The sequence below is a fragment of the Pelmatolapia mariae genome, linkage group LG7 (genome assembly GCF_036321145.2).
Source record: "Pelmatolapia mariae isolate MD_Pm_ZW linkage group LG7, Pm_UMD_F_2, whole genome shotgun sequence".
NCBI lineage: Eukaryota > Metazoa > Chordata > Actinopteri > Cichliformes > Cichlidae > Pelmatolapia > Pelmatolapia mariae.
The window spans coordinates 22,704,652-22,727,141 of NC_086233.1; the positions used below are offsets into that span (position 1 = coordinate 22,704,652).

At 40.5% G+C, this 22,490-nt stretch overlaps 1 protein-coding gene across 16 annotated transcripts in view; it reads right to left on the reverse strand.

Moving 5' to 3' along the window:
- Positions 1 to 22,490, reverse strand: part of dnm1a (dynamin 1a) — a 51,330-nt gene that overhangs the window by 24,936 nt on the left and 3,904 nt on the right. For 13 of the 16 annotated variants that reach the window (XR_010094315.2, XR_010094314.1, XM_063478477.1 and 10 more), the window contains exons 2-13: positions 14,581 to 14,654; positions 13,101 to 13,250; positions 12,770 to 12,973; positions 12,499 to 12,597; positions 11,328 to 11,488; positions 11,079 to 11,221; positions 10,815 to 10,950; positions 8,506 to 8,573; positions 6,719 to 6,857; positions 2,745 to 2,831; positions 825 to 895; positions 688 to 739 (exon numbers count right to left, since the gene is read on the reverse strand). Coding sequence is in view for 14 of the 16 variants with exons in the window: in XM_063478477.1 (XP_063334547.1) it covers positions 688 to 739; positions 825 to 895; positions 2,745 to 2,831; positions 6,719 to 6,857; positions 8,506 to 8,573; positions 10,815 to 10,950; positions 11,079 to 11,221; positions 11,328 to 11,488; positions 12,499 to 12,597; positions 12,770 to 12,973; positions 13,101 to 13,250; positions 14,581 to 14,654 (1,384 nt within the window). In the remaining 2 variants the exon portion in view is untranslated. Of the gene's footprint in view, positions 1 to 687; positions 740 to 824; positions 896 to 2,744; positions 2,832 to 5,331; positions 5,471 to 6,718; positions 6,858 to 8,505; positions 8,574 to 10,814; positions 10,951 to 11,078; positions 11,222 to 11,327; positions 11,489 to 12,498; positions 12,598 to 12,769; positions 12,974 to 13,100; positions 13,251 to 14,580; positions 14,655 to 22,490 lie in introns of all 16 variants that reach the window. The other 3 variants (XM_063478474.1, XM_063478476.1, XM_063478464.1) reach the window with 1 other exon arrangement.

A 22,490-nucleotide genomic window follows, 5' to 3' on the forward strand; every position in this document is an offset into this window, starting at 1 on the left:
AAACACTCAGAGGAAACTCAAGGCAACAAAATGACAGATACTAAAACATATAGAGCTGAGAAGAAGAAGAAGAAAAAGAGAGTAAAATAAAAAATATGCTAAAAGTAGAAGAAGAATGCACAGGAAGCGCTTCAAAACACTTTAAAAAAGCAACGTCATGCAAAAGCTGTTACTGAACCATAAATATGTAGCCATTACACTTAAATATTCAGTTACTGTACTGTGTTGTTTTTTTTAATTAGAAGGCTTTCTATTGGGTGGAAAGATAATAACTGTTGTTGTCTTTAAAGCTTTAAACCGCAGGAGCTATCATGGTTTTTCACCAAAAGGACAAGCTGTTTCGTGACCACACAAGTGTTGTCCATTATTGTGTAACGTGTACAAGAGCAGCACAGGGTTGTGGCATTGTATAACCAATGGGCTGTTGCCCACTGTAACCATAGACCGTATAGCTGTGCAACATTTACCATGAGCGAAAACACAAGAGCTGAGTGCTAACAGAACTAAGCCTTAGGGTAAAACTTCATAAAGTTCAGCTGGCACGTTGCTTGCCAACAGACAAAACATATTTGGAGGAGTGGAGTCATCATGTTACAGCAGCTGAAAGAGGCCTGGAGTGAACAGCACAGCTCTGCACTATTAAGCAAGAATACAGACAGCGTGTCTGCCTGTTAGTGATCGGAGTACCTGATTGCCGGCTGCTTTCTTCTTGCTCATCTGGTTGATCCTCTGCTGGGCACTGCACAACAAGACATGCGATACTGTACTTTGACCTTAAGTAGTAAAGACTTTCCACTGTAGCGGCAGCAGATTTCTAAACTTACTTGGCAAATCCGATGAAGTCCTCATGGTTAGTGTTCATATAGGACAGCTCAATGTCTATCAACAGCAACACCTGAACAGAGAGAGTAAAACAGTCAGTTTTATACTTATATATCATATTTTGGAGCCCTGGTCCCCAGCTTTCATTTTGTAATTCAGCCGTACTCAATGAATTAAATCTGAGGTACTTTCAATGTTTCATTGAATCTGAATAATCTTTACTATCACTATACACACAGAGCAATGCAACATCACAAAACTGGTTTCTTGGAGTTTGCTTTTTTTAAACTTCTTTCTTGTAACAGTGTGTGTGTGTGTGTGTGTGTGTGTGTGTGTGTGTGTGTGTGTGTGTGCGTGCGTGCGTGCGTGCGTGCGTGCGTGCGTGCGTGCGTGCGTCTGTGCGTGCGTGTGTGTGCATTTACACGGAAATGTTTGGAAAGGTCATAGCATTCAGTGAAAATTTTAGGGGAACGAGGCAGCACAGAGGTTACACTGTCACCTCACAGCATGAAGTTCCTGATTCAAAACCCAGCTGGGAACTTTCCATGTTCTTCCTGTTCCTACATGGGCTTCATTAGAGTGCTCTGGCTTCTGCCTAAAGACATACATGTTAGGTCAACTCACTCAAAAGCCACTGCATTAGGTACACCCTTTCATTTAATTTAGTCATGGTCAAGACCTATTCACGTTCAAAATGAGCATCAGAATAAGAAAGAAAGGTGATTGAAGTTATTCTGAATCTGGCATGGTTGTTGCCAGATGGGCCAGTCTCAGTATTTCGAAAACTGCTGATCTGCTGGGATTTTCCCACACAACCATCTCTAGGCTTTTATGGAGAATGGTTCAAAAAAGAGAAAATGAGCAGCAATTCTTTGGCTAAAAATGCCTTGCTGGTTCTCGAGGTCAGAGGATCATGGTCAAACTGCTTCAAGCTGATAGAAAAGCAACCGAGGTGTGCAGAAGAGCATCTCTTAATGCACAACATATCAAACCTTGAAGCAGATGGGCTTCAGCAGTAGACCGCATCGGCTGCCACTGATCATTATATATACATCATAGAAACTATGAGCACTGTTGGTGACTACGTCAATCCCTTTATGACCACAGAGCACAGAGCAGGGATTATGGATATGCAGCTGACAAACCTGCAGCATCTGTGTAATACTATCATATCAAAATGGACCAAAATCTCAGAAGAGTGTTTCCAGCATGTTAGTAAATCTCTGCTACACACAATAAAGGCAGTTCTGATGTAAAACTGGGTCTAGAACAGTACGAGCAAGGTGTAACTAATAAAGTGGCTGGTGGGTGTATATTGGGTGTATGTGACTTAGGTAAAGTGCTTGAAGTGTTTAGAATAAAGCGCTGTATGAATTCATGGTTAAATGTGACTTGTAGTCTTAAGCACTGTGATTGGTCAATAAGTAAAATTAATATACTTTAAGAAAACCTATTTCAGCAGGGAAGTGAGTAAGAACAAACTGTTAAAAGCCCCTGCTTCTTTGCAGAAATACTTTCTACATTACAAATTATTATATTCTCCATAAAAAAATGAATATGAAATAAGATTAAAGCACTAAATAGGAGCAGCTTGTAACTGAAAATGGTTTGCAGACATGGAAATTTTGAGATAATGGACCACTAGTTGGAAACAGACCAGTAAAAAGATCTCACAGCCCGCCTTCATGAAAGCAAAATATCACAACTTTAAGAGACAACAAAGCACTTTCCTTCCTAAGACATCATGACGCAGTTATTATATAGAACAATGACAAATTCCAGCACACACCAGGATGCACAATGATTTAAAACATGGCAAAACAATTTGTCCATATCAGTGTTTCACACAAACGTACCCCATTCCACACCATCACAACCCCCCCACACACTTTACACTGTACACACTTGTTTGTCTGCTTTACCTGTCCTTTAGTACGGCTTTCTCTGTCTCTGATGTGCTGAGTGACAATTCTCTCCATCTCCTCTCTCAGCATGGGGTACTGAGCCAGCTGTGAGCACAGAAAACGGTAGGTAAGTAGCCCAAAAAACAAACACAGATCCCAACACATGCACACACTGTCACACGTCAATGTACAAGATTCAGTAAACAAATAAAAAAAAAAAAAAAAGATCTCACAGAACCACAGCACACAGTTCCACAACACAACAAAATACGTTACAGAAACACAATTAAACACGGTATGTTTGAGGGGGTCTGGGTTTATCGCAGACTCAGCTCTAGTCACTGCTCACCCTGAGTGGGTGTTGACTTGTGTTAGATTAAATAATACGTGCCAAATGTGTATTCGTTCCCACCGTGTAACAAATGCAAGAGAATAGAGCAAAGTCTGTGATTTTTCTTCTTTTTCACCACAAACACAGAATAAACAATGTTCCTGGCAGAAAAAGCTTTCTTTTTCCCAGCACACTGTGGGTCTTTTTCCATGAGCTCATTGCAAAACCCACGAACGCAGACGCTGGTGGGTCTCCAATGTGACACAAACACATTTGGAGAAGTGTGAGGCAAGAGAGAAAAGCAAAAAAAAAAAATCAAATAATCGCAGCACGAGAAAGAAAGGCTTTCGTGCAAGTTACAGTGCATCTTTGGAGGGTTAGTGAGTAGGTACCGATTGGCCTCTTTCGTTGTTTGGGAGCTCATTTAGCGCCTTCCAGGTCTGATCCACTGACAGAGCAGATGACACCGATAAAGAATAAAACACTTTAAATAATTTTTGCCAGTATTTGAATTAAATAAGTGACTTTTTCAGGTCCTACTGCCAATAATAATGAGGCTTTTCAACATCACACAGCATACACTGCATATCTAAAGTTTTAGAGGACCGAGGGTGCATATCTGAAGCATATCTGTGATATTTTGGGAATGTTGATTTTATTTAGAAGAAACACACTACTAACAACGTCATCACTGTGCCGTTACGGATGGAGACTGTTTTGACGAGAAGCATTTCATGTTTTTTGTACCAAATAGCGAAAAGTTACGTGCGCCATATGGAAGCAGCTCAGTGGCAGATAATTTCTGCAGGTAGAAAGATGCAACGCAACTTGACGACAGACACGATCTGTCAAAATCTGCTGCTGCGGTCAGTGACTACAAAACTGACACTGAAAAAAGAACAGTGGAGAGAAGAGAAGTGTTGAGAAAAAGGCTTCAGGCAGAGGCACTCACTTTGATTCAGGCTGGCATGCAATGCAAAGAAGCAGGGAAAGGGTGGAGGGTGGGAGACGGGGAGGTGTGGGAAGACTTCAAACTGACCCCCTTTGTGGATTTTCCCAAACACTGGGTATTATATTACAGTATCTTTTTGATACAGTGAAATAACTGCAAAAGTGTGACAGTGAAGAGAAATCCAAAGGAGGTGGCACTGCTACTCTGTGCTGGTCAGTCGCTTAGCGAGGAAGCAGCCATTCAAAGGTTTGTGCAGGACGACGGGGTGGAGAGGACGAAAGAGAAATGAAAGAAGAAATAAAGAGACGCTCGAATCACGTCAGTTAGTCAATGAGTGAAAGTACACAACCAGTCACTCCGGTATATTAAACCACACTGACAGGGACAGAAAAAGTGTGATTTTAATCCGGTTAAATCAAATGGTTTTTAGACATCATGAAATACACTGTGGAAAAAAAACAAAAAGTTGTCTAACATGCGGTGTGCTTGGTTGTCAATATAAGGCCGGTTATAACCGACAAAACATAAATGATAACGTTAGTTTAGTTAAAATAAAGGTTACGTGGTTACATAAGGAGCAAGGATAGACTGATAATTGCTGATTAAAATTTAGAGTGTTTCAAATTAAATGTGAACAAAACTTACATTAATTCATTCATTCTTTATTTATTGTGGGTCAGTTTACATATACTGCTCAACATTTTATGTCACTTAAAAATGTCCTAATTTGGGGGGTTTTGTGTCTTTTTTTAATTTAAAAAATGCTTTTTTAATCAAAGATGTTGTAATTGTTGATTGTGTTTATCACAGCTGATTGAAGTGGAGTCAGTGGAGTCTCTGGAGTCATCAGACTTGTGCACTACTCCCTTTACAGAGCAGCACAATGTGGCTCATGGGGTACCATTTAATTATGCAGCCTTTTGACGTCATTAGTATTGTACGAGCTCTGCATTGACACATACGTTTGTACATGTTTCAATAAATCGCTGCACCTTTGTCCAATATAAAGATATAAGACTTTAGCACAGCAACATAGCTTTTTATGCACAGTCTTCATATAACATTATTTAACATGTATAAAATTTAGCATTGGCACTATTTTTGAAATATTAGCCAGTCTTTGCATTAAAACAAATCTTTTCTTCCTTATAACCAATAAATATAATATATAAGGTGTTTTTGGGATACAAATACTGTTTGTCTCTCATATATCTCTTTATATAAAGTATGGGTAAAAAAAAAAATCTCCAGCTATCAGTCTACCCTTACCTGTAAGATTAACAGAGATAGCGAAAGTGGCTTTGTTCTCTTTAACATTTTACCTTTTGGCTACACTTCTGTATGGTGAAGGTGAGTTCACTCACTACCATATCTATACACTTCAGTGTGGGCTCCTTCAGCTTTTGGATCTGCTTTTTCACTATGGCTTCAAAAGCCAGGTCGGGGGTGAATAGCCCCGTCCTGTAGAGATAGGTAGGCAGTACGAGAGAGAGAAAGGAGCAGGAAAGAAACAAAAATGGAAGAAATAGGTGGGGAAAGAGGAAAATTAAAAGCATCGAATGAAGAGTTGTAAGTGGAGGTAGAAAGGAAATACAGTAAAAAGATGAGACCAATTTAAAAGAAAGCCGTGAGAACAGATGGTGAGGGAGAGGGGCAGTAAACAGATGAGGCAGGTGAAAATTGGAGATGAAGCAGGAGAACAGATTGAAGATGACAAAGACAAGAGGGGGGAGGGTGTGTGGATGGGCGGGGGGGAAGGATAAACAGCACAGAAGGAAGAAAGTGCAAGTGAGACATTTGGTTTCCCCCTAAAGCCATTCTAAAACAGGACAGTGCTGGAGCCTCTCTCTATGAGCAAAGAAGATGAGGAGGAGACTGAAAGAAATAGAAAGAGCTCCCAGCCTGCGTGACTCTGCCAGCCAAAAACTCCAAGCAACACACCACGAGACTGCAGCTGTGCACCCCAACCTCCAGCCAAAACAGCCTGATCTCCCCTGGTGTCGAACCCCTCTCCACCCAGCTCTCCTCTGACTTCCAGAGGGAGTCCGATCATGATATTTATCATCCCAGCATTGTCGCACTCTTGAACTTGTGTGGTTACAGCCGATCCGCGTGGATAAAGATTGCTGCTCTTTTCTTTGGCCCCGCTTTCTCTCATCTTACGCTCAGAGTGCAGCCCCTGAGGCGTGAAGTTAAGCAGTAATTGTCATGGCTCCCGTCAGCTGCAGGTGCACGGCTGCAATCTCACACACGAGAAAGTTCGGATACTGAGGTCATCCAATACGCTTGCCAGGTATTCGAAATGAAAGACAGGATTTTATGTGTATGTGTTTGTCTAGTTTGCACTAGAAAAGGTGGAAAGGGTGTTGCCCTCGTGATGTTACCCATCAGTTTACTTCGAGCATCACTGAATGCTCTGATAGCTTTCTAAGGCAGACGTATTCTGATGATCGCTCAGCGCCCCCACTCTGTTTCTTCAGCACAATCATCTACCACAGCCAGCCTGTCCAGCCAAACCCTCCACGGTACTACAGTAAGGTAGGGCAGGCAGGCGTACAGCAGCCCACCCTGCCGCTCCAGGCGTCCCCTCGCTGTCCAACAGCAGCGAGGGCTGGAGGGAGTCAGGTGGTTAGAGTGAAAGGGAGCGAACAGCAGAGGGACTGAAGAGGTGGAAAGCAAGGAAAAAAGTGCTAGCTTTTATTTTTTTACCTTCTTGGTACACTGCCTAACTGTATTGACTAGCTCAGAAATGACCATGTCCACACATTTGGTGCAAGGCTCTTTAATCTTCCCAATCTGCCTTTTCACAATGGTCTCAAAGGCCATGTCCGGGGTGAAGAGGCCAGTTCTGCCCGACACAGAGAGAAGCAGCCACAGGGCCGAAAGACGAGAGGAGGAGGAGGAGTTGGTGGAAAGAAAGAAAAGAGAAGGAATAAAGAGGGTTGGGTAGAGAGGAGAGTGTTAATTATAAAGATTTACCCTCCACTTCTGAGTTTTAAACAGAAACAAGCAAAAATTCAGCAAAAGCAGGAAAAGGCAAGGAACCGGGATGTGATCCTACACAGCAAATATTCAGTTATTGTTATATTTTAGAGCAAAGAGGCCGTCGTGTTACTCACATTCGTCATATACCTACCTTTTATAATCAAGCATCACAGCAAGTATTTTACATACAGGGCTTAACAAATGTAACAGAGCACCTGTCATAAAAGCAAAGACTTTTTAAAAAATAGTTTCAAACTAAAAACAATTTAACTAAAAGACCTGTAACTTGTCATCTTGATAAAAATAATAATTTTCTTTACTATTTTTTCAGCTTTTTATAATAAAACAGTCAATTTGAAAATTCAGGGATAACAACAATAATTTTACTATATAATTTCAAATAAAGAGGTTGTTTATATTGGTGGATTAACTAATGTAGGAACATAAAAATGATTTTAGCAATAACCAGTACTGTTATTTAGGGCTGCTGTGGAATTAACCTTAAAGTTAGTGGTGGTTTAATAAAACTGTTAAGCAGTGTATGTGCAGTAATCCACATTTAAACAAATCTAATCAAAACAATCATTCACACTTTTGTTTCTCAAATAACTAAACGGAGAATCAGAGCAACTTTGGGGGTCAGACATTTATTTTAACTAAAACTAAATTTACATTTTGGTTTTACAATTTCAGTTTTTACTATTTGTTTTGTTTCTTATTTTGCTCTATCTTGATTTTTTGTAATGTCCTGTTTAGTCTACATATTATCTTACTCTTTTTTTTAAATAAGTCTGTTTGTTGCACATAATTGTTGTGCTCAGCTCTCGTTATTTTAAAACATACTAAAACCAAAAGCATGATTTTATTACACCAAAATGTGAAGAGCAACTCGCTTTTACATCCTGGTAAACATCTATCTGGTATTTTAAAGACACATACATGAACGAACTATCCGTCTGAAGACATGAAGTAGAAACCAGAAGGGATAGAAATCCTAAATATTTTGGCACTAATGGAAATATATTAAATATGATTTCTTTGCACAGCTCATTTATGTTTTATAAATATAAATATATATATACAAACCCACAAGTTTTGCCATATACCGTTGTTTGATTTTGACAAACAAAACTCTAAATCAAAGCTTAGCCGAATTTTTGGGGTGAAATAAAATAGACAGTAAACATGCACATCATCAGGAAGAGGGGACAAGAACATCCCAGAAATAAGGTACAGAGATGAAAAGCCCTTTTATCAGCATGAATGTGCAACCACATAAAAAATGAGGGTACCCAGCAGTCACCAGCTGTGTCTGTTCCCAAACGACCCTGTGCTGAAGTATATTGTATAACCTTAGTGTGCAGCAGAGCCCTCAATTTGTGTTACTGCTGTCTTGGATTAGCAAGGAGGGTAGTTGCAGGTTAGATGTGACTGAGACAAAGAGATGGAGGGAGATGAAGCAGAGAAAGAAGAGAGGGAAGGGTGGAGGGTGAGCTGGAAGGCGGACGTGCCTGATGCCATGAATGTTCTTGATAGCGTAGCTGATTTCCTTGCGGAGTTCTTTCTCGTCAAACTCCATCTGAAAGGCAGACAGAGAAAGGAAGATGTTGTTAAACATGCACATGCACACTTTGTATTCTCCCTAACTCAGCGCTCGCTTTCATGTGACTTTGTTGACTATTCCTGCAACATCTGTTTTTAATATATTTGTCCAAGTATCTCCATTATATTTACTGCGATGCCACATTCTCCCCTGCTTTTACTCAAAATTTAATATTTTCTCTGAAGCGTGCACCATAAGCAAATAAAACATAATGATGAATTGACTTCTAGCTACCCGCTGCGGCTTCTAATGTATCTGGCAGGCTTTGAGGGTTTTCTGTGTTTTGAGTAAGTTTTCTGGTTAGGAAGCAACCTGCTCTTTTTTTTTTTTACCTCAGCGGGAAACCAACACTGCATTTTTTTTTTTTTTTGCAACAGACAGTAAGTTTTATATCCTCAAAGGGAGGGCGAGAGAGGACAGGGAAGAGGACTGGATGAAAAGCGGGGAAGAGAAAGGACGGGCATATTGTGAGAGAAAATGAACCAGACCAGGGGGAGCAAGCAAAGACTTAGAGAGAAGGCGGTCGGAGAAGGTGGAAAAGAGGAGGACAGGCTTTGGATTAATACAAGGTGAAAGGCGGACAGAGAAGGCAAGGGGGAGGCTTTAAAAGTGGATGGAAATGGTGATGGAGTGAGAGAAACAGTGTGAGAGGTAAGGTGGGAGACGTCGGGGCGAAGAAGCTCAGGCACTTCCTTTTGGCGAGGAAAGCGGGACAATGAAGGGGAGAAATGTCATGATTTAAAGAGACTAAGAGAAACTTGACTTTAGGACCTTTTTTCTGTCTACAGTGTCTAAAATACAGACACAGAGTTATTACAAAGACAGTTCATCCAAAAACGAACTAGACTGTTTTGGAGTGAGTTGTCCATGTTTGGAGATCCAACTAAGAGCCACTTGCTTTTTGTTACATAGAGGGTTTTTTTTTAGCAATGTATCTTTTGATAAATCATGACCCAGCTCCTCAAAAGCAAATGTACAAACCTTATAGTGAGGAGACCTACTTTTCTTTCCCCCTAACAAACTTAATTTGCCAAACAAATGAAATATGCAGCTGACTAACATTACTGCTAATCCAAAGTTATTTATTTGATTTACAGACTTGAGCCACTCTTCATTTGTTTAGATTTAGCTTACAAGGGGATAGACTTTCTTGTATTTTTTTTAAAGTAGCCTTGAGTTCTCCAGGCTTTCTGAAGGTCTTCCACAGTTTTTCTTTGGCTGCTTTTCAGTCCAGTCCCAGGGCCATTTTCAGAAGAATGTTTTCTGTTTGTTGAGCTGCTTAACACTGACCTATGAATCATTCAAGCACACATAATTAGTTCCCATGTCTAAAAACTTGTCATATCTCAGCATTGTGTGCAGTGTGGCTTAAAAAAATTTGAGGGAACTGGACAAGTGGAGTCTATCAGCTGATGAATAGAATCTAAAAGTCACGTCCTTAAGAAACGGGGGGGGGGGGGGGGGGGGGAATCAAGTGAAGACATGACACAGGATGGCGAGGACCTACAGCCATCTCTAAAACACAGAAGAGACTCTGAACCTGCTGTAGTTGCATTTAAGCCATCAATTTGGATCTGGTCAAAACTTATCGAATTATAAACGCAGGAAAGTAAAGTCAGATTTTGATTCACCATCTGCAAAGCTTCTGAGTGGCTAATTTTTCAGCATGACAATGATCCAAAGCACACTGCCAATACAGTAAAAGCATACCTGGATAGAAAAACACACAATGAAACACTGTCAGTCATGGATTGGGCTCCCCAGAGCCTGGACCATAACATTATTGAAGCAGTGTAGGATCAACATCCACAGAAGAGCTTTGAATGTCCTTCAAGAATCCTGAGTATGAATCCTGAATACTATAAGAAATTATAAGAACTCTTACCTTCATTTCCGATTGTTTTTAGATCATAAAGGTGATCATACCAAATATTGAATTTCTAATAAGATCATTAGAATTGGAGAAATTCCCTTGTTTTGCATTATATACTGTATTTCTATGTATGTTTGCCCATGTTTTAAAACAAAGCCCTGAACCTATTTCCCATTTTCCTAGCATCACACACACACAAAAAGAGGTGTGGCTCAAGACTTTTGTACAGCACTGAATTTACACTGTACAATAACAAGTACAATATAATCTAAAGGTTTCTAAGACACTAAACTGCCATATAAACCCTGAGCATAACTTCCTGACATCTCAAAACCGACACACACCTTGACCAGTTCAAAGGGGAAGCGTTCATGGAAGATGCGATTGATCCTGGCACCGCCCGACAGCTCGGCTGTGTCGATCTGGTCCCCAGAGCCCTCTATGCATTTTTCAAAATCCACCGAGAACTGCTGCACCATCCTACAGGAAAGGATGCAGATATTAACATTTCTGTGTGTGTGTGTGTGTGTGTGTGTGTGTGTGTGTGTGTGTGTGTGTGTGTGTGTGTGTGTGTGTGTGTGTGTGCGTTTTTGTGCGCTTTGTCTCACTGTAGGAGAGCCTTGGTTTTGCGAGACGGATCATCAGGTCTGAAGTTTTTGTACTCCTCCACCTCCTTTTCGATGGACAGAAGCTGACTCTGCAGCTTGGCCCGCAGATTCGGCAGGGTGTCCCGGATGTGGTTGGTCAGTTGCTGTGCAGGTCAAAGGTCAGAATATCAGAATAAGGTCACTAGAAAACTGAAATAGTGTTTTGGGAAAACATAGGAATGGGCTCACTACATTCACATGTTTACACACCTGATTGAGGACTTTCTGGAGGTAGGGAGTTCCCATGCGGTCAGCCAGGTGTCTGTATGCCGGGTGGGAGAGAAAGAACTTCCTCTCGGCAGCCATTGCAGCATTAATGTCCTTCTTTCCATCTATGTCCTTCTGGCTTCTATTCACCACACCAATGTAACCTGGACAAGCAGACAGAGAGCTCCACACTCACAGTAAACCCTAAAACACTGACAGATTTAGAGAAAACCATCCAACTCCTTTGATCGTTTCCTGACAGACTTGAAACGGGTATTGTAATTTGTCTGGAAGATAATACAGACTTGTGTTAGAGCAACACTGAACTGTTCTGGGTTTTTATTTTCTACCCATGACCTCAGGTTTGAACAGCCACTCCAAGGACCCAACTGTTTCACATGTGTTTAATAATGTTAAACCACATTTTAAGAGACCTCAGACCGAGAACTTAAAAGAATATAGACAGGAGAAGAGAAAAGGAGGAAGAGGGATTTGCATAAAACCAGAAAGAGAGAAAGAATTCCTGGATGCGTTTCTTCTTTTAAGGCGTAGAGAGACAAAAAAAAAAAAGAAGTGCGGCGAAATAACCAGGAGAGGTTAGGTCACAAGGATCCTGTTTCACCTCCAGTTAAGCTTCCTCATGCATCACTCAGTTAAAAGCTGTTTCATGCTCTATAACTAAGGCAACTGTGAGCCAGCAGCCTTGTAAATGTGCATATCCACAGCGTTAGAGAGACGGGGAGAAAAAGAAGGGAGAGGGGGGGAAAGTATAGAAAAAACAAAGGAAATGGAAAATATTCCAAAGCACATGCCTGGGTTTTAACCAAGTGCAAATGGAAAAGAAAAGCACCACATCAGCACATTGCAATAAAGGGCAGCTCACAAATTACATGCGAGTTATTTTCCAAGACAGTGTTTTTGTTTTTTTCTCTTTGCCCCTTCCCCTGCTTTTCCTTCCAGCTCTTCCTCTCTTTCACCCCTTTGTCTGTCTTTTGATTTCTTACACACTCTCCCACATCCCTTGGCCCTGTTTCTGTTCTTCGTTGCAGATGTTGGAAGAACTGAAAAGCTCTGAGTTACCACAAGGGGGAAACAGTGCATCGTTGCGACCGACCTGAAGGAGACAGAAAAGGTGCTACTTTTTGTGTGAGCGTGCTGTCGAGGTATTACGCACCTCTCCTGAGTGGAAGCAGCTTATTCTCCAGGATGTCTTTAGCATCGGTCCCCTCATCCATCAGGTCCAGCTTGGTGATCACACCGATGGTCCTTAAACCTAACCCAGTCACGCAAATTTATTAACAGTATTTCATTATGTGCATCTGTATAAAAATAACTAGGATGATACAAAGAGCAATTATAAATGAAACATCATGAATCCTGGTATGCAAGTAGAAACAAAGAGTTAAAAAACTCCTATTAGCTTCTTTACATGTGTGTAAACTCACCCTGAGGGTCGACCTCTTTGGCAATCTTTAAAGCGTCGGAGTTGGCCAGGTCAGAGTTGGCCGGGGAGACGGCCAGCATCAGACAGTTCTCCTTGGTGACAAACTGCATTAACATGTCTCTTATCTGAAATTCAATATCGGCAGGCTGGTCGCCCACCGGCACCTTGGTCATCCCCGGCAGGTCCACAAGTGTCAGGTTCAGCACTGTGAGGGTAAAAAAAGAAAGAAAGAAGAGAAAACACAAAGCCAATTCAAAACTAAACTTACTGTTGCTCTACACAGATTAAATCTTCACCAAAGTGTGTGCGGAATAAAACTGCGTCAGCCTCACCGTGCGGAGAGTAAACACGCAGGTTGATGGGCACAGGGGAGATTCCCTTGTTGGCTCCAGTCGCGCGATCCGTCTCCGCCTCAATCTCCTGCCGGACCTCATCAAAATCTGTAAACTTTTTACCCTTACAGTGCAGGAACTCAGCGTATTCTGGAAGAAACAGCAAAAAAGTGAGACACAAATGAAAGTAATGTGACAGAATATCAGAAGATCCGGTGAGGTGGACAGCAAAAACGGTAAACAGAGATGACAGAAGAAGAAGTTGAATCAAACCCTTTTAACATGATTTTTGTTAATGGCAAATTAAAGGTTTTGAATGTCGATCATAGTGAACGACGCTCAGCTGCAAAGCGATGTGTCCTTGGATGAGACTTAAGACAGATAAAAACTGTTAGATAACTCAGTTAGAGCTTGGTTCATGAAGTAACACAGTTGCTGTGACCGCGTATTGATTTTAGATTAACGCAAAGTAATTTATGATTTGCACCATGACTAAGCTGTGAGAAAACACTCTCTGCTAGATCCTGAATCAATGTAACAACGTGTAACTATGGTAACGTGAGGATGTTGTCATTGCAAGTCTATAGAGATGAATGGCAAATGTCCACGGATGGTTTTCCTCTGAGGATACCGGGACATATTAGACTCCAGGAGGAGCTTGGGTTAGGTGGGTGATGGGAGAGTGGGTTAAAAGCTGTGCTACTTTCCCAAGTGCTGTGTCTTTCCAGGAAGGCTCAGCAACAAATAATAAAATTACAGGGGATGTTATAACAGCTACATTTCAAACAAATAAAATAAATAAATAAAGGACAAGAACGTGATGAGAGGAGACTGAAGGTTTGGCCAAGAATGAAGCTCCTGTGTCTGAAGAGAATAAAGAGGGATGTGGATGTGGCAGCCTTCAGAATAGAAGTAAAATATTAAAGGCAGCTGGACTCTCTGTTGACACAAAGCTGTTAAATGTAAATCTGTGACGTGAACTAAGATGCAGTTCATTCAACTACATGCTGACTTGAAAGGACAGAAGTAAGTGAAAACTTTCCTTTTGGTCTTAAATGAAATAGACTGTGCCAGATGACAGACTTTGACAGATTTGTAAAATATTTGTCTTTTCTTGTTTTTATGACAGGTAGTGTAATAAATTCATTAAACACTGTATTATGTTTATACCTTTTACTTATTTCAGAGCATTAGACACAAGAAAACTACTGCAATCACCGTTATAGTAGCTCTCCGGCTTTTTCAGCGTCACTGGTTAATGACAATAAATAGACTCAAATCAGCCATCTTTACCAAATGTATTCAGAGTGATGCACAGTTCCCAATAAAATGTCAAGACAGATTTCAAGATGTCAAGATTTCTGTACAAATAGCACGAACAGCTGTCTGATCAGCTGTAGATATCAAATACGAGTAACCAGTCAATGAAGCAGTCAAGATAAATCATTACGCAATTTCAAAGGAATTTGGTGAGCTTTACCGGTGGGCGAGTTCATCAGCTGCAGGACCAGAGGACGGCGGGTCACAATGCCAGAGCCACGGGGAAGAAAATCCCTGCAACACAACAGATGGATGGCAGAGATGATGGTCAGTGAAAACAACCACAATGCAGCAGGGCTACAATAACAAAGTACAGTTACTGTGCCATCCTGATAATTTACTCCAAATATAAAAAGCAAACAAATCCATTCAGAAAAATGAAAGGTTGTGTCATCAATGATGTGACAGCAGCAGGAGAAAAGAACAGAGAAGAGTCAGTGAATGAAAATAACGAGGCTCTGAAGAGAAGACAAGAGGAAGTAAGAGAGTAAATGTGTGAATGACAGGGATCAGTTTTAGGAGTGCATTCAATACAGCAGGAAATAAGTAATAAAATAGCAATAAAATACAGGTCAAGCTTCAGTTGATCCATCACTGATACATGTTGAATGATGTCTCAAATTAAAAACTCTTTCATTACCAGTTCGACCCTGTTCTAACTTTTAAATTAGTCGTATGAAATAATCGAAAATAGATTCCAAACTGACATCTTCATGTTCCTCGTTTTGCCCTTCAGCAGGTTACTAAACCTGAGAGACAGCAAATCGTCATGTTGAATAAAATGAAGTCATTTAAATTAAATTAAATTCATTCAGTTTACAGCTTATACGAACAGTGTTCGGAATGTGATGACAATAAGCAGTGAGCAGGTATTAAGTGAAAATCGAGTCAAATCAAGTTTCTTTGCTTTTAATAAAAACAGCTGCATAATGTGAGAAAGAATACGCTAACTGGAGTGTGCACGCGCTCATTAGCTGTGATTAGTGGCCCTTGTATAGTCCAAAGATGACTGCCTCGAGTGTGATGACCAAACCCTAAATAAGGAGCCAAGACGGCTGGTTCATTTATGTTTATGCCATACTACAGCCACAGACAGACAAAAAAGCTCATTGGCTAATGCCTTTTGATTGACAAGTTGTGAACAAGCAGGCGTCCTGTTTTTTTTACCACATGTGATCGTCCATTCTGAAACAAGGTATGATCAAGATTTACAAAACAGATTTAATGTTTTATTCAGTATGACCCCAAATGAGTGAGTGACTCCATAAAGTCTGCAGCAAGTTGTTTACAGAGGTTAAGACAGAGTCATTTTCCCATAGATCTCTATGGGACGGGAAGACTTTTTTTTTGCAACCACAGATATTGCCATCTGGTGGCTTACAAACAGATTGCAGGTTTCCAAGAGTTGGATTACTATTCTGACCAATATTTAACAGTTTCCACTCACCACTTTACGATTCGTTGAATAGGCGGTGCCTTCATGGAACCGTTTAGAGTTTAGTTTTGTGTGTTTTGACGTTTTTAATTTTTTAAAGAAAGAATCAGTATATTTTAACCACAAACCACCAAAACATGACTAATGAACATCACAGCTAAATCATGCGAATGGTGACAAAGAAAAAATGAAACAGGTGTTTGATATGCTTATTTCTGCTGCTTATTTCTGATTATTGAATTGAGGTATTAACTGTATGTGTCCATGCAAATCAATGTGTTCTGCATACAGCTACTGACACTGATTGTGTGTGTCTGAGCTGTAAAGCAGCTCATCCAGAGCTGGACAGTTATGCTTTCCATTGCACATGATCTCTTTTTTCCTGGAGCTATTCAGATGCAGCATCAGCGTCAGCTCACCTCTTACACCGTGTGCCCCTCAGCTGATGTGACACCAATTTCTTAGCGATGCGAAGTTTTCTAGTTTTCTCTCCAACAGTTTCAAGTGAAGCTTACTTGTAGTCACCTCAGCTTAATGACAGAAATGCAATCAAGCTACAAAACGTTTTCAATTTACACAATGCAAAGACAAACTGTTCAGTATCTGATGAGAGAGCTCAACACTGGGCAACTGAATGTAACATTCATAAGAAATAGATGAGGTCTCTGTTTGAACCTGAGGCAAAGCCTGAGGCAGCTCGGGGTCATGGGATGAGAGTTAAACAGGTCTGAGCTGTGTTCTCTGACAAATTCACTGATCTGATGTGAAAGTTGGTGAGCAGAGTGGGAAGTCTGTCAAAAAGCACGTAGGGATGTTACACTGAGATATCATTAGTCTGATCTGTCTGTGCTTAAACTGCTGTAAGTATCTGCCTACCAGCACCTTTAAGCTCAATAATGAACATTTTCCTGTTAATTGTTCTTCTTGTTCTCTTCTTATGACTTGAAGAAGAAGCAGTCTGCTACACAACAGCATAATACTATAAGAGAACAAGCAAGAAACTGGTAGTAAGATACTCTCAAATTGATCCAAAAACTAAAAAAAAAAAAAAGACAATACAGGATTTCTAACTTGAAGAAAGTGTCCCTTTCTGAAAGACCGAACCGTGTGATATAATCTCATAAATCCTAAAACTGCAGGTTGCTGAGTTGTGCAGATATTAATCCAGCACATCTCTTAGACCACGATCAGCAAGCTTTGACCGGGCGACTATCAACAAAGACGTGTAAAATCTGTTTGCTTATTAGCAACAGCTGCTACTCTGAGCCCAGCAGCAGCAGAGCGCTTTATTCTGAGTGCTGTTTCAGAGCCAGCGCTGTTCTGTTGGTGCCTGTAGAACAAAGCAAACCAGATCTCTCATCATCCACTGTTTGTGTGTCTGTCCTTTCTTCTACCTGCCCAGCAGACAGATGGTCTTGACTGCGGGTCTTCCTTTGGCTCCACTCCCAAACACCCATATTTCCTCTGCATTGCCAAGGAAACCGTCATATCCCTGAAAACACCATCAACATCCTCATTTCTTAATTGCTCATCACTTAATGTCTTCTTCAGAGAGGATGCCAGCCCCACCTACCCCCAACCCTCCTCAGATACATCCTCCACAGTGAGGTGAGGGACCAGAAACAGTCATGGTTGTGTGACTGCCAAATGTACTGAAATAATCACCACGGCACACTTTTTAAAAAAAAGAAAAATGAAACAAACAAAGCTGACACAAGATGATTTGTTTTTATGACACAAAGAGACATACAGAGAAACACGCTGTCTGTATTTAGGTACATTAAATATCTTCTGCAAGCACTCACCCACAGTGTAAGTGCACTGAGCACTTTGAGTCCTAACCATTGTATCTGGGAAATACATTATTGGTAATATTCTTCATTTGCATAGATTGATGAATGGACCTGTCGAACAATCCGTGTGAGCAGTAGGCAGCAGGTAGACATACACCTTTACAATCATGTAAAGAAAGAAAGTACACCCTCATTTGACTCTAAGGTTTCTTGTATCAGGACATAATAAGAAAATCATCCAGTCCTTAGCAGGTTCTAAGATTACTTAAATAGAACCTGAACTGAACAACAACATATGCTATAATACACTGCGTCATTATCTAGTTAATAGAATCCAAGCCTCTGACCCTAAAATACTTTTGCAAAGCCAGGAGTTCATGGTCAATCCAGTGACTGCAAGGTGACCGGGTCCTGTGATCATCATCATCATCATGTCTCCACTGTGTTTGACAGCTTGTATGAAGTGGTTGTGCTGATGTGCTGTGTTTGCTTTTTGCCAAACACAGTACTGTGCATTACAACTCCAACGCTCTGCATTATGACCAAACATCTCCCCTCACAGGAGTCTTGTGGATTTTTCAGATGCAACGTTGCAAATCTAAGCTGTGCAGTCATGTTCTTCTTAAAGATAAGAGGATTTTTCCTTCCTTCCAAACAAAACTTGTTCACTTTTTTCTAATTGTACTTTCATGCACTTTAAGATTTAACATGCTAACTGAGGCCTGAAGATCCTGAGAAGTCGCTGTTAGGGTGTTTACAGTTTCACGCTGACCTTGGAGGACATCCACTCCTGGAAGGACTGACAGCTGTCTTGAATGTTTTCCATTTGAATAATCCTTCTTGCTGTAGAATGATTGACATAAATTTGTTTGGAAATGGCCTTTTAACCATTCCAAGACTGATGGGCAGCAACGGCTGCTAATCATGTACATTTAATTATCAGCACCTAGCTGCTATTTACCTTTTTAAATGAACAAATAAACAAAGAATTAAATAATATGTCAGTATTTTTATTCATCAGATGGTTTTTATTATGACCCGATATGTCAAACATTGGACTTGAAAGAAGCCGTGCTTTCTTTTTAAATGACTGTATATGAAACTAATGTGTCGTGTTAGATGCATATGGCCATTTTGAGTTATTTTGCACTCACCCTTAATTGTTTCGTCAAGTGACTTTGTGAAAAACACAAAATTAGCCCCCAGTATGTAGTGCTCTGCACCAAATTACAGCAGTTCTAAATCTGCATTTCCCTCAGTCTCTATCTATGTAGATATACCGCATATATATTGTAGGATACCATAAAACCATCAAAACTAATCAGTTGTGAGCACAGTGAAAAGAGGAGGAAGGTGCTTGAGCATGTGTGACGCATGTGTGTCTCCAGCAGCTGAATAACACAAAGCAGATTAAACAAACTGATGTATTTTTAGGTTCCAAGACACTCAAAGAAAAGAACCTGATAGATTTTACTTTTGGAGGCACTCGGGCTAAGCCTCCATCACTTGATGTTGTGCATAAACACACAAAAACACGCCTACGCAGCTAGTAAGCTCCAGCTGCTGTGGAGTAGTGACTCACTGCTTTTTGTAATAAAGTCTACCCTCTCAGTGGTGTACAAATAAATGCCAGGACGAGTGCACACACGCACACAGACTGTCTTATTCCCTCGTGTAGACCTGACTGTTTTAATCAGTACAAAGAGCTCCACTTTAAAGAAATCTTACATAATAATTAAATACAAGTTTGCCCAACACTATGTCAACAACTACAGCTCTCAGGATGGCGTATTTGGTATTCACCCAGGATGGATTTGCCTTGTATATGTTTTAGATAGTCTCTATAAGACACTGTAATATTCCCAACAACTCCAGCTCAGTATGCAGCTCTGTTGCTCTCAGCATGTGCGTCACCTCACTTCCGATTCCCAGACACAGTCAGACACTGAGCCTCATCTAATCCCGCTCTAATGCATGCAGCATTACGAGTCCTGACAGCGGTGCACCAGCACAAACAGGCAATTTTCCCTCCCGGCAGCGTTTGTGTTTTGGCAGAAGCACACTGTTTTTACTGATGAATAATGGACGCACACGTGCACACATATTCCCATAAACCACACTGGAAGGTGGAGCCAATGAAAGGGCGTTTGTCGGATATGTGGGCATCGAGATTAGACCGGAGCCAATGGGAGAATGTGTTGGAGGCGAGCTCCGGCCCAAACAGAGATTAGTGGTAATCCTCTGTAGCAGTATCAGAACGAATGATGTCCTCTCTTCTCTCCGTCTCTCACTAACTGCTTCCCCACTCCTACTGTGCCCACACTTTCTTCTGTTTCTACACATTAACTCGCTCTTTAAGGCATATTTTATTACTGCATTTAAGTCCCATAAATGCCTCATGATTTCCTTAGAAGTTTCCTTGAAACAACATTTTTACTAAATGGAGCTGAGGTATTGTTTCAATTTGAATTTACTAAACACTATCTGTTTCCAGCTTCTCATCTGTGAGGATTTCCCACTTTTATTTGCTTTATCTGGAAGATTTATCAAACAAAATAAGACATTTTGACCAAACAATTAATCGGTTAATATAAAACATGTCATGTAAAGTGGTAACTAATGAAAAAACTAATTCCGAAAGTCTTGTGTTGCTTCTTTATTTACCAATGTCTGAATAGAGTTTATTTTACCTAGCTAGTACTGTGCCGGACCCCAATTTTACTTCAGAACTGCCGTCATTCTTCATGGCAGAGATTCAGCAACTCTCTGCAAACATTCCTCAGAGATTTAGGTCCATATTGACATGATAGCATCACACGGTTGCTGCAGATTTGTCAGCTGCACATCCATGATGTAAATCATGTCATGTAATCCATTCATAAAGGACATGGTAAGCAACAATACTCGCTGCAGGGTTTATATGATGCTCAATGGCTACTAAGAGCCCCAGGGTGTTCCTAGAAAATATCCCCCACACCATCACACCACCACCACCAGCATGAACCATTGATGTAGGGCAGGGTGGATCTATGCTACAACACCAAATTCTGACCCTACCATGTGAATGTTACAGCAGAAATCAAGACTGATTAGACCAGACAAAGTTTTCCCCAGTATTCTGTTGTCCAAATTTGGTGAGCCTATATGAATCGTAGCCTCAATTTCATGTTTTTAGCTGACACCAAATCACCCTTCTTCCCCACTTTGATGCTCAGTTTGAACTTCAGCGGGTCATCTTAACCCTGTCTACACACCTAAATGCAATGTGATTGTCTGATTAGACCTTTGTGTTAAGAAGCTGTTGAACAGGTTTATCTAATAAAGTGTCCTGTGAGTGTAAATAGATGGAAAATTAGCAGATATCAATTTAAACCAAGAAGAACGATCTTGCTTGTTAAAGCAAGATCAAATCCCTCAAGTCTCTGCTTTCTTTACTAGTCCATTTCACTCAGAATCATGCAAGACGTTAACACTACAGGGAAAGTAAAGTAAAATGTTACCACTTGATTAATTAGAGCTATTACGAACTCTACAAGTCTAACTTTGCTGATCCCATCCAATGGAATCAAAGAAAAAGATTCACGTTTTAGGCATGAGACTCACTCACATTATTCTTCATAAGCAATAAATTAAGTTAGGCCTCTACATCCCTCCCACCACCTCCCACTGGGGTTTGATTTGAACAAAGTAAAGGCTTTAATCTAGTGACAGGATAATATCCTGCTGCTGCTCATCAGAACACTTTACACCCTTTCAGTGTTATGTAACATGTGGAAACAGGTATGTATCTTAAACCCTGTGCTGGGGTTAAAACAGTGATGGCAGCAGGGAGAGAAGAAAAAACACTTATGTTGGAGTTTTATGTTACTGGGCTATTCCAGTGCTCACAGCCTGCACTGATAACAAAACACCTGACACACCTCAGCAAACAACAATCTTTGGGCTTCGGTGCATAAAAGGCAAATATTCCTATTGTCTCCATTTTCTCACCACTCATCGCCTAAATATATGACTCATTATTACCTTAGGCAATCCTAAGAAAGACTGCGGGACATCTCCTGGCCTGTTTCGATACAAGCATAAGATAAGATAAGATAAGATAAGATAAGATAAGATAAGATAAGATAACCTTTATTAGTCCCACACGTGGGAAATTTGTTTTGTCACAGCAGGAAGTGGACAGTGGACAGTGCAAAAGTTATATAGCAAAATTAGAATACAATAAGAATAAAATACTGTACACAACTGTACAGAATAGAATAAAATAAAATACTATATACAGTAGAATAAATAGAATAAAATATACAATAGGATAAAAATAGAATGCAAATGCTTTATACAACTGAGTAAAAATACAACTTTGTCAGAAAAAGAATATTGCACTTAGTGTTATTGCACATGTGTGGATGTGTGTGTTTGATCAGTTGACGCATGAATCCTCTGCTAAAAAAAAGAAAAGAAGCTATTGTTTCTATAATCCACTGACTGGCCACTTTTAATCTTCCATAATGACATGACTATAATACACAAAGAGCTGAAGAGCAACCCTCACTTCCAATGATAAAATCAGCATTTGGCTTTTTCCAGAGGAATCAGTCAAAGAGCTGTCCGTGGTGCTGAAACTGAGCAAATCTTGCAGCTAAGCCTTTGCAAACATCATTCACAGCGACTACCAAGCTCTCCTGATAAACTCAACATACTGATCTTGAACATCCCGGTTATTTTCTGTAATAGCTTTCTATGCCATCCTATGTGGATTTGTCCCATCAGCAGAGTCATCCGACTAACAATGAATTCAGCAAGAAAAATTCATTTTACTGAAAGAAATCTGCAGCACACAGC